This window comes from Seriola lalandi, unplaced genomic scaffold, assembly GCF_002814215.2.
Source record: "Seriola lalandi dorsalis isolate HSWRI2012SDOR001 ecotype SW California unplaced genomic scaffold, Sedor1 jcf7180002054234, whole genome shotgun sequence".
NCBI classification, from domain to species: Eukaryota; Metazoa; Chordata; class Actinopteri; order Carangiformes; family Carangidae; genus Seriola; species Seriola lalandi.
The window spans coordinates 277,085-290,215 of NW_019524787.1; the positions used below are offsets into that span (position 1 = coordinate 277,085).

Consider the following 13,131-nt stretch of genomic DNA (forward strand, 5'->3'; position numbering starts at 1 on the left):
GGGGGGGGTATTATGGCTTGAGTTTTTCTCCCTCCCTTGACCACTCATAATTACACACACACATACACAGACTAGACATTTTGGACTTGTTCCAGGCAGGGGGTTCTTCGCTTGACTAGCATGACATCAAAGGCTGTTTTATCCCCTGGATTTGTGTGACGTCAAATCCCCTCGAGTACCGCCACTCCTGGAACCATTGGCCATGTTTTAGGAATGGGATTTTTCCCTAGACAGACATATTAGGGTTTGGCAGAAAATGTCACTCTTTCCATCCCACTTTCTTGTCTCTTGAGTCATGCTAAACTTACTGAGAAAGCATGCACACGTGGAAAACAAAGCACTTACAATTTTCAAGAAAAAAACAAAACAGATGTCACCTCTTTTCAGCAAGCACTTGATAAGAGGTACCAAATAGCATTTATTTTTTGTTGGCAGCTCAAAATACAATTTGTCAAACATGTTTCCTATTGCACTTTAAAGAGATTTAGTGGGCTTTAGATTTTGTACTTAAGTTGTCTCTGGTTCTTTCCGTTTTATCAACAGTAAATTAAGACACAGTACCTACACTGAGACATGCACTTTCTCTATGGAGATAAAAAGGGTCTGTCTATTCTTGAAAATATGGCACTGAGTCTCAGTTCCCTAGTCCACAGTATCAATACCAATGAGTATGAACTATGTACTAATGTTAATGGTGTTTTATTTGGGAAACTTGTACAAAAGAAATACTGAAACCTATGACCGGTAAAGTCCAGATCCAACATGATTCAATGCCATCCAGTTCTTTTTACCTGACTCATGTTTGGTGATTCATGGGTAGAACTAGAGAGGGCTGTGTAGCAGCTGGCATGTTCAATCATTTATCTTCTAAATTAAACCTTCATATCATATACCACGGATCCCTGATAATACGTCTATCACAGGAGTACGACTAATACTCAAGCATACATGCAGCCAACACTCACAATCAGTGTCCAGCAAAGCTGGCAGCAGCTGTTAAGAGCAGACATCCCAGGAATGTGACAAACAGGAGAAACACAAGTGGCAGTTGTAATGTCTTAAAATTCATACTACACACAGTGGGGCTACCCAGCACACACAAATACACAAACACGCACGCACAGGTCCTCCTTTGGCCACACAGGTTAATGAACATCTGCTGTTCATGTTGGACGATAGTGTATAAGTGGGAAACCCTGCTGGTTACCACTGTCCTGACAAGTAACCTCTGCTACTCTTAACACACAAACATTTCATTAAAGAGGGTTTCAAAGTGACACTAAATTTTTACAATGTTGCGCTGCTTCTGAGTCAAAATAACAAATAATAATGAACATTAGTTTTTAATTCTGTGTTCATTGCTAAACATACTGGGACACACAAGAGTAGCGATGTTATACCACTATGCAGACTAATATAATAAATATATAGCACAGAAAACTCCAGACTATCTTAAGCACCTCTTATAAGGTTGCAAACACTTGTAAAATCACACAGAATGTGCACATACCCTGTTTTTGTGAAGTCGAAAGCAGTCCATATCCTCAGATCCTACCCCATATCCTGAACATTACAGGCATGAAATCAAAACTCCAGCGGCACTCAGAGTGTCTACAGAGCTGGCTGAGCCAGCATACAGTATCCTACCACATCCTGTGTTTCCACACACACACACACATGCACACACACACTGCTGTTCCCTTGACAGGACTGAAGGGAAAAGCAGTTGAAATGCAGTCTTTGAAAAGGCACGGTTATGCTAATTCAGCTTTACTGGATTCGCTAGAAAATAAAAGTGTCTCCTCTAAATGCGTAAGGAAACTTGCCCTCATATGAGGAAAGAAAAAACGTGTGTGGGTGTGTGTATGTACATGTGTTTAAGTGGGTGTTCCATAGTGGGACAGGGGGCAATTGTTGCCGCCCAAAAAACACTTGTGTGGCTGTTGCTTAGCAATAGCACTGTCACACTGGAGGTAATAAAAGCAGCATTTCAAGAGGTAAAAGGACACAAAAATACTCTCACCGTGAAGAAGCCCTTACCAATTAAACCCACAAACACATACTGTACATACTGAGAGATGATTCTGGTTGAGAGCCACACAAACTCTCATAGATGTCTGGACTCAACTGTCACAGGAAATAGAAAGTTAGCGCTCATTGTCTGTTCCAGTTCAGTGAGTCAGATAGGGGAAAAAAAGGTTGAGGGAAAAGGAGGGCAGACAGAGATGGAGAGAACACCAACCAAGACCCAGTGACCCAGAGACACAGCAAAACAACAAACATCAAAAGGTCAGTGAGAGTCAGTCAGAGGATGGTGCGCGTGTGTGTGCATGTTTGTGTGTGTTGCCTTACCTCCACTATCTCTGTGCAGGCGTGAGTGACGAGGTGCTGCTTGTGGGGGTCTATGACAGCCACCTGGACCAAAGCATTGGGCTTCCTGTCTCTTCCTGAGGCCACCAGATCATTACAGGCTACAGAGAGTAAGCGAGACAGGGAGGGAGGGAGAGCCAATGGGAGGAAGAGTGGATGGAGAGAAAACAGGGGACAAAAGGAGAGTAGGGAAGAGAAGAAAAATACAAAAATCAAGATGAGAGGGGGAGTCAATGCTTCACAATAGACATGAGTGATACAAATCTTTCGACAGTCACAAATGAAGAACATGACAACGGTGACAAGAGAAACAGGGTAAATAAACATTGGACAAAAAAAGAGCTAAGGTAGAAGAGTTACTAAATATCTGATGTCACATCCTAGAGCACTAAAGAGCTAAATCTACTGTCCTCACTTTGAGGCCTCAACCTCAAAACACAATAAAAATTTGGGGAAATACATTAAATGTATATAAATGAGATATAAAATTGTTGACTCAGGAGTTGATTAAACTGGCAGCCAGGCAAGTAGAACTCCCTCTGGCAGTGAGATACCAGTTTTATTAGGGCTTTCATTTCAACAAAAGCATTTGAACAAAGGCAGCCTGTCACTCAGTGTCGCTGGCTTCTAAGGACAGGAATATGCATCCCACAATTCCTGTATAAGATACCTGGTGCTTCCTTGTTACAAAGAGAAACTCAGCCTAACAAGGTAAAGTAATACTCAGTGATCCCATCACACCTAAGCTGAGGCACCTATCCTTGACAAACAACTGTACTAAGACATCCTTGTTATCTCTTTGAGTAAGTCAGACACACAATAGTGAAGTTGCACTTTTGACCATGGGAGCTAAATCAAACAACCGATTGATTTTTCCTGAACCTTTCAAAACATATAATGTACAACCTTTGGCAGGGGAAAAATACTTATTTCAGTGATTACACTTTTTCAAAACATTGTATTTGAAACATTGAGGTTAAAGTTCTGTTCACATCTGCTTCATATGGAAGGCCTATAAAAACATATAGCCTGATAACTAGTAAATTACACCATATTGCTCAGATTTCATGTATTAATGAACATTTGTATACGCTCAACAAATTTGTGTTCAACAGCCTCCTTGGATCCTGTCCAAGAACTGTATTTTATCTACCCTGCACAATTCTGGCATGAAAACAGCAATTGATCTGTTTGCAAAGCCTGGTCAGTTTCACACACTTCCAAAAAAGTCTGTGTTGTTCCAACTTCATGGAACAGCAGCAAGTGAAAATGAAAGGTGATGCTGCAGGAGGCTTTTTTAAAAGGGAGCGAGAAGCAAGAATGAAGTTGGCAAAAATAAATGAGTTTAGTAGCAGAGCATCAAACGCTCTTACATACGTGGACGTCTCTTTCCCAGGTTTACAGGTCGTTTATTTAAAACTCTGATGTGTTAGGTAAAGAGATGAGAAAAAAGTTCCACGATAAAATGTTTCCTTTCTAATCGACAACTGTAGAAATTATTTAAAATTGCACCTTTATTCCAAGATGGATAAAGACACATACAGTATATGTTATACAGCTTTATTTACATACAAATTCACACAGCAACAGCAATATTCACTTAGAAACTAATATGGAAGGGACATTTTCCAACAACGCTGGAATGCTGTCAAGATGACTGTCCTTGGCTATTAATAATAATAATTTAATAAACATTTGTCACACACTTTTTAATTAATCAAATACAATACAGCAATACAATACAGCATAGAAGTATTTGGTTGATTTTTGACTTACGGAGTAGAATATTCAAAAGGGTTCAATCTGAGAGAGGGTTTGTATTGTCAAAATATATATTGACAGCTGAGTGAATTTTTGCTATGCCTCACAGGAAACCACCACTGTAAAAGAAAATCTTACCAATTCCAGTAAACAGACAATATTTAAAAATATATATATCTATCAACTCACTTTTTGTTGTCATTTTTTGAGAAGTGTCAACTGGTTCAGGATGAGATATGAACAGAGGTGGAGGACGAACGCTGCAGCAAGATGATTGTCATGTACAAACAAGGCGCCTGGACTAGATGGGAGCATGTGGAACATGACAAGACCACCTAGACAGAGACCTTGTGTTGACATTGGAGTCTACGAAGCAACTGGTCCTGCTGGAACTTATCGTCCCCTAGAAATAACGAATTGAAGAAGCCAACCAGCGCAAAAGGGCTTAATCAGCAGATCTTGTGACAGAGTGTAGAGAAATGGCTGGAGAGCATGCTGTGAGCCAGTTGAAGTTGGATGCCGGTGCCTTGCTGGCCATACATTTCAGTTAACTCTTAAACTGCTTGGAGTAAAAGGACTGTAGTGCAGAAAAGCCACAAGAACATTCTGGAGGCTGCTGGAAAGGCCTTGCTGTGGCTGTAGATCTGGAGTGGGTCCCGTGGATTACTATGTCACTTGGACACAGGTCAGGTGCTGATCAACCCCTGGGTGAGGATGGTGTCTGATGATTAACGACCTGAAACGCCCTATGACCCCAGATTCATCACGTGTGCAAGTAGTACCAGAAAGTGTAATCTAGAACCACAACTTGTGACCAGCTTCACCTGGTTGGAGCACATTTAAGCTGGGAGGTTTCAGGATGGGATAACAGATTTTTTGACAGGGATAACGCATATTAATAAAAGTTAGCCAGAGGGGCAAATTTTCATTAGTAGTTCCTGGGCAAGCAATAGTTAAAAAGGCACAAACATTAATACATAAAAGAATAGAAGATAAAATCAACAAGAATGCAAGTGGAAATATAAACAAAGCCTGTGCTACATAAAGACAAAAAGGCAAGCTCACAGGACAGACAAAATCAACACTACCATGTCAACAAACAGCAAAGAGCATGTAGCATGACAACAAAAATCAACAAATAGCAAAACAGCAACACTCAACAAATAGCAAGATAACACTAATCAACAAATAGCAAGACATCAACAATCAACAAATCAACACATAAGACAGCAAACAACATGAAAACACCTCACTGCTCTAGTGTTCACAAACACTTTCTCTCTCAGCTGTCTTGGATGGCTTGTGCCCTTCAGACACCCAACCTAGTTTTGTTTGGTTTTGAATTGTGTTTAGTTAAGGCCTCAGTTCTTGTTACAGGTAGTTTAAGTTAGCTCTTCCATTTTTCCTGGCATCCAACACTTAAACTACACTACTGATTGCTGACTTCATATGTTCTAGTTTGCTTAGGCTGGGCTGAGTTATCCTTAATAAATTTGTTTCCATAGGTGGTTAGTGTGTGGACCTCCCTTCTGTTGCTCCTGAATGAGACGGGCAAAATACTTTGATGTCTTTTGTGTATATGGCTGTACATGCCCCAATATTAAGCTTAGATTATAAACGACATACCACAAATTTAGCGTAGTAAATAAGACTGGAAAAATTACCCTTGATATCTTTTTCAAAATTCCCAAATGTACATGAGTCAAGATCTAAACTATATATGGAGACTGAAAGACTGATTGATGGATACCGATAAAAACTTTAATCTATTACATTCAAACAATGTGATATCGAATATGACAGACCTGTGATTGCATTAGAATAGATCACAATTACTGATTCCTCCATTTACCCAGAGTATGTCTCGCCATTGTGAGACTCACTTAAGAATATTCAAAGAACATCTCATTTTCTAATATTAAATTGAAAAGTGCTTTATTGAAGACATTAACAACTCTCTCTAAATTCTTGAGCTGACACACTGAGTTAGGTCTGGGGACTGGTAAAAGAGCCTGGGACTAGGGGCACTCCCACAGCAGGGGAGCATAAAGTGAATCATTAAGGGAATAAATTGGTATAAATGGACTTCAGTGTATGTAGCCATTACAAAGCAAAACTAGACATGTATTACAGATGTTTTACTACATGACATGAAAAATCCAAATGACGTTGAAAGTAAGAAAAACCTTTTTGTGACCTACACTATAGTTTTTGTTTACATTATTTATGGATTAATGTATTGTTTTAACAGCACATTCAATTGTGAATAGATCTGACATCAACAGTACATCAGAGATTGAGAAACAAGACTAAAAACCATAGATAATTTAAATAGTAGCCATCTTATCTGTATGAATTTACCTTGGCTGCACAAGCTATCATGCAGTATGACTGCAGCTTGTAAGAAATAAAACCACTCAAGGTCCACAGAACTGGGATTAAGAGCCATTGATCTACAACTCTGTTTTCTCACTAAACAAAAGGAGGTAATGAAAAAGAATAAATAAAACATGGACCAGGTTGACGTGATCTGATGTCTTAATTTCTGTATGTGTGTGGCTGTGCTCACATGCTACAAACAGCATCTGTGTGCCTGTTATTGGTGGGCTATTGAAAAAAGATGGTGAACCGTTTACACACCTGCCTGGATATGCTGAACATTGACTGCACATCCAATCGCAAGTTTGTGCTGCATGCAATTAAACACACATTACTGCTAAAGGCCACAAAGCCTTATCTTTTTTCTTTCAGTCTATTTCATCATATTGTCTTCATCAAACTTTACCAATTTGTTGCTCTCCCTTTCTCTAAACTACACTGGCTGTCTGGTCTTGACATGATTCTAACATTTTTCATTATTTGCTCTCACATTCGCACAAGCCCTAAGACGGGATAGTGCAGATAAGTTGCTAACTGCCCCAATCAGTTACCTCAGGGGACATATATTTGACTGGCCAGAGGGATCTTCCCTACCCCGCTGCACAGTTAACCACAGTCAGTCTGGTGACTGAAATGGGACTGGGTGCTCAACCATGCATGGTTAGACTGGCTCTCTTACAGGGATATGACACTTCAACTGACCCTCTAAGGTCAGAGCTATTATGATGATGGGAGGGGGTGGCAGGAAAGGGAAAAAGAGAGGGTCAGAGGGAAAGGACAACGGAGTCCCTTAGAGAGACATTTAGAGTTTGAGGAAGGAAGTCTGAGTGAGAGGGGAGGTAATGAGGGAGTAACGTGGAAGAAAGAAAAAAAAACATGATCTATTGAAGTGAGAGAGAAATAATAATGGATTGAACAAATAATGGATTTAAGAGCATGACTGCCTTGAAGAACATTATATTTTGGTCATTGCATTTTTGGTCATTTATCAGTGAATTACCTCTCTTAGCTAAGGTACATACATTCATTTACTCAATTGACAAATGCTTTTGAGGCAAGTGAGGAACAACACTCAAGCTTCAGTACAGTAGGAGATCTTGGAGTAATCAAGCACTGTTCAATAAAAGAAAGTGCAAAGAGATCAGGTAAAGAAGTACACAGTAAGTGTGAGTTATGCATGTTAAGGTTTTAGAGTCTGAGGTTCTTTCTAAAGAGATGAATCTTCAAGAGATTCTTTAAGATAGAGAGGGACGCCCCCACTCCAATAGCATTTGGTAGCTTGTTCCACCACCAGGGAACCACAAATGAGAACAGTCTAGACTGTGATTGCCTTGTGTGTAGGGATGGCAATGCTAGACGATTTTCCTTAGAGGAACACAGCTGCCAAGAGGGAGCATAAGCCTGTATGATTGAGTTCATTAGATGGATGCAGACCCCGGAGTCACTCTGTGGGCAAGCATTAGTGACTTGAATCTGATTTGGGTGGCCATGGCTAGCCATTGGAGGTCAATGAGCAGTGGAGTGACATGTGTCCTTTTAAGTTGATCGAAAACTACGCGTGCCCATGCATTCTGGACCATCTGTAAGGATTTCACTATGCATGCCTTGAGACCCACTAGAAGCCGAAGTAGTCAAGTCGAGAGACAAAAATGACCTGTACCAAGAGTTGGATGGCATAATGAGCCAGGTAAGGCCATGTTTTATAGTGCAAAGCCGTAAAACTGTGAGACAGACATAACATGGTCAGAGAAAGACAGCTGGTCATCAAACATGACACCCAGGTTCTTGCAACCTTGGTTAAAGTCAAAGATGAAGAGGCAAATTTTATGTTGATATTGTGATTGATAGATTGGCCAGGATGAGAGTTCAGTTTTAAAGAGGTTTAGATGTAGGTGGCATTCTTTCATCCATGTGCATATGTCTGAGGGATGAGCTGAGATCTGCCCCGAGACCGCGGGCTTATCTGGTGGGAATGACAGGTATAGTTCAGTATTGAGTCTGCGTAGCAGTGATATGAGAAGCCATGCAAGCTGATATTCATCCAGGGAGGTGGTGTATAGTGCAAAGAGAAGTGGCCCCAGCACCGAGCCTAGGGGCACACCGGTGGAAAGGCTTTTGGATATGGACGTTTGTCCTTGCCATGACACACTGAAAGAACGCCCAGTAAGGTAGGATTCAAACCAAGAATTCGCTTTGCCTGAGATGCCCACATCAGAGAGTACAGATAGTAGGGTGGCCGTGGTTCACTGTGTCGAAAGCTGCCGATAGGTTCACTGTAAGAGACTGATTGTCTCTGAGAAGTTCAGAAAACTAGTGAAGAAAGAGGCAAATATATCAGGTGAGACTTTTGTGTCTGGTGGAGGTGATGGAAGATTGAACACTGTTTTGAAGGTGGAAAATAATTTCCAAATGTCTGTGGTACTGCTTATGTTATCATTGTAAAATTCAGTTTTGGCAGCAGTTTTGGATGCTGGATGAAAAAGAAAATAGGAGCAACTAAAAACCCCTTGAGATCAGCAGGGGTCACTGGATTTACACATTTCTTTCAGCAGCAACCACAGAGACTTTCACCATAGCAGTCACCATGACAGCATGGTACTTGAAAGAGGCATACTGCATTTGCTTGGAGGCAAAAGTTGAGTGCATTTACATTTGTTGGAAATTATTAAACCAGTCCTACCTCCTCACCTGGATAGATAGAAGGTATGGGAAAATGTGTAGATATCAGAGAGTGTGACCAGTATCAGTGTTTTCTGGTTTGATCTAAGACTCAGTAAGAGTCAGTAGCTCAAGGGATAGCTGGTTAGCATAGGAAGGAATTAAATCCGCTTGTTAAATGCAAACTGGCAGTTTGAAGTCAAAGCAAGCCAACAACAAAGGAGGCACATGTGGGTGAAGATTGACCACTAGTTGGGCAGATTTACAGCTTAGGTGAAAATTAATTCAACAATGACGTGACTTGCAATTTCAGTCAAGCGACTCAACTACCAAAGTACACTAAGGCTGATTTCTAAATTACCATAACAATTGAGCAATTGGAGTAATAATGCCCATCCTTGGAGGCTTCAATTACTATGCTGTATTTATTTTGTGTGATTGGAATATGCTGAGCTCTTTCAAGATGAATTTGCTGGAAATTAGTTTTAATGCAGTGGGCCTCTGTGACCCCCACAATGAATCTAAATTCCATTTAATCGAGAGGGGAGCCCTGGGAGTTGCCACAGGAGACAAATATATGCTCATCTCCAGAAGACGCTTATTCATCATGATAATTATTTCAACGCTTCAATTAGTTTGACAACAGTATTTGCATGTGCCGCCATTTTGCACACCTGTTTGCCAGTGGGTCTGGGGAAAACGGAGGGAAAATGACTGTTGTGTTGAGATGAATAAGTCCTACTCACTGCACAGTGCTGCTTGTCACTCATGTAAATGTATACGCTATTGACAAGGATATGATGTTAGATCAGTAAAATACTTTAATATACTGCCTGTAACTTGCTGTTCCATATGTGAATAGAGCCTCCAGTTTGAAATAAATTTTGTATAAATCAAAAAGCATTTGTCAACCTGCCATTCACAACACATTTTTACCTGCTACTTCAGGATATGTACACAAAAAATGCAATTTTGCAGGGATTTTTTTTTTGTTTGAATAATGACAAAGTATTTTTAAATCACCTTGTAACACTGGAGCTCAAGAGGATTATAAATTAACTTTGAAAAAACAAAACATTGTTTTAAAGCACTTCTGAAATTCCTGTAAAGAACCATGAACATTACTTGTAAAAGACTTCACCAAGTCTCCATAGAAATAAAAAGTCAGCCTTTCCTTTTACTGTGGTTAATCATGGCACACAATTGACCTGATATTCAGCATGGCATGGGCAATAATTACACACTGACTGTCTGATAAAAGGATAAAAAAAAACTTGAGACAAGCGTCTGAGATATTCAAAATTATGATAGGTTGGCTGTGAAGTTCTCATCTTTGTAGCCATTAGTGCATGAATGTTAAATTTTTTTAAATTTATTTATAAACATATCATCATACAGGTGTGTTAGTAGTATATACAATTTACTGTTACTTATTTGAGTTTTATAGTTTTATAGACTGCGTAGGTAATGGACAAGATGGCTGAGGTCACATCACAGGATCTGCATCTAATCCAGTGTTCAAATTGTGGGGGAGACATGCGACTTATTTCCCCAAAAACAGTACAGCACAACAAGATACTTTTTTTTTCGTTTGAAAAATATGTCAAATTCACAAAGTGATGAGCCTGTTAAACAGTTGAGCACTGTATTCTACAGGTTCTGTACAAAAGTAAGGAGAAAATGTACTCTCAGTCTGTGTTTATAGTCCATGTTACATGAGAGGCTTTATAGAGTTTGCTATTAAACACTGGTCAAGCTTTAATCGACAACCAAAGCAAGTTTTACTCAGAGTCAGAATAAGTGCATGTATTTGTTAAGTTGTTTTAACAAGTGCTTCAGTGATTTACTATGGCACCTCCAGAGGTGGAAAGTAACGAAATACATTTACTCACGTTACTGTATTGAATACTTTTTTTGTGTATTTTGTATTTTTTAAGTACAATTTAAAATCGGTATTTTGTATTTTACTTGAGTACGTTTTTACTCAAGTATTGTACTTAGTTACTTTATAAATCCTATCCGTTACTGAGTAAAAATAACAATTCAACCTACAGGGGAAAAATACACACCAGAACCAACAGTGACTAACTTTACAAAACAACTAACTTTAAGTTGCTACTTAAACTGAACAAGAAGTTCAGTTGTTGTGAAGTTGTTGTTTTTGCACTTACATTTGTTACACTTGTTCTTTAATTAAAAACAAAATAGTTTTGGATTTCTGACCCCTTGTCCTATTTTTACAACCCTCACACCCCTCACAAAGAAAGTAACTAAGTAACTTTTACTTAAAGTACATTTCAAATGAACTACTTTTTACTTTTACTTGAGTACATTTTCAGATGAGTACTTTTACTTCTACTTGAGTAATATTTCATCAAAGTATTGGTACTTTTACTTGAATACAAAATTTCTGTACTTTCTTTCTGTCCACCTCTGGGCACCTCCATATCCTGTAGTAACAGGACACTAAAGAGACTTTTTTTCAAAATCAGAGAGGCAGACAAAGAGAAATCCTGACCAGAGAAGCAGCTTGTGAACAGGAAAGGCAGGCCCCCTAACAGGCTGGGGGCCTAAGCAGCTGCGTTCCTTGCCTCCACAGCAATGTCCAAAAATGTGGCACCCTCCCCCCTAAACAACCAATGGACGATTTGCAATGACATCTCAGTAGGAAATCTCCTGAAAGGGGCCCCTGTCATTCCCTGAACAATTTGCAATGACAACTCAGAAGCACTGTTACCAAATATTTTCAGTAAAGCTGATCTCAGATCAGCGTTCTGTCCCACAAGGATCTGATGCCTGTTTGCATTCTTCATGTAATTCATTGTACACTTGTGAGGGCAGCAGGCTATTATCTCGGGAAGCTAGCTTGACTACCAGCGGTTGTATCTAAAGCACGTTTTGGACATTTGCACATGTGCATTGAGGAAAATCCTGGGGTCTTTGATGGGTGATTAGATATAGCAAAAGTTGTCCTTGGCGCTGCTTTCACCGTTCAGAGAACAGTTATGATACTGCACAAATTATACGCGTGCGCAGATGTATGTGGAAACTAAACTTGCACATTAGAAAATTACTTCCACAGTCTCTTCATCCTACGCATTAAGAGAGGCAGCAGTAGCAAGTAAATGAGCAAATTACGCTGTGATTTATCATATCTGCAAGTGCTGAAGTAAGTTTGAGAAGTTTGAGACTGCACAAGTAGCGTAGCTCCTTTCAGAAATAACTCTGCACGCAGGTTGTGTGTGTAGTGGGTGAGAGAGAGAGAGAGAGAGAGAGAGAGAGAGAGAGAGAGAGCGGTGAGGCTGGCGACCAGAGCAGAGAGACAATCGCCACTCATCTTAACTTTTAGTCTCTATCCTAAAGGAGTCCTAGCCTGGTCAGATGCGTACACGAACTGATGAAGCCTCTTGGATGAGAGGTGAAACGTCTTCCCAGACAAATAACCTAGTCCAGTTGTTTTCGATTTAAAAAACTCCTTTAGGATACTATGACCTGGACAAATGAGAATATACACAGGCTCTTTTAGGCTCTAGTTTGGTTCATGCTCCAAATGCTGGATCCTACTCATCTCATAATGCAACTACATAGCATCTTAAGTAGACCATCTTTTTCGCCTAAATCGTCTATTCTCTCAAACTCTACACTTCAAGGCTTTTTGTTTTTTTTGTTTTGTAAAAATTTTAAGTCTTAAGCCCAAGCCAAGATAACCCTAACGACATCATCAGTGAACAGAAAACATTAAACAACTGTTTTCACAGGCAGAGTGGCACTCCTCGTGATGAGTAAACTGAACTTCATGTGCAATAAAAGGGTGCCCCCTTTAATCGTCACCATCTGAGGGCAGCCTTAATCCACTAAATACCGTGTTTGTCTACAGTGATATAATTAAATGCTAATTAGCTGCAACATTAATTGCAAAGGTTGGGCATCCCTCCTATACACCCCCCCCCCCCCCCCCCCCCC

General features: G+C 40.0%; 1 protein-coding gene across 3 annotated transcripts in view; it reads right to left on the reverse strand.

Annotated features, from left to right (window-relative positions):
• inpp4b (inositol polyphosphate-4-phosphatase type II B) overlaps positions 1-13,131 on the reverse strand; it is a 134,100-nt gene that overhangs the window by 112,382 nt on the left and 8,587 nt on the right. For 2 of the 3 annotated variants that reach the window (XM_023404209.2, XM_023404208.2), the window contains exon 3: positions 2,353-2,471. In XM_023404209.2, coding sequence (XP_023259977.1) covers positions 2,353-2,471 — 119 coding nt within the window. Of the gene's footprint in view, positions 1-1,510; positions 1,784-2,352; positions 2,472-13,131 lie in introns of those variants that run through there. The other variant, XM_023404210.2, reaches the window with a different exon arrangement.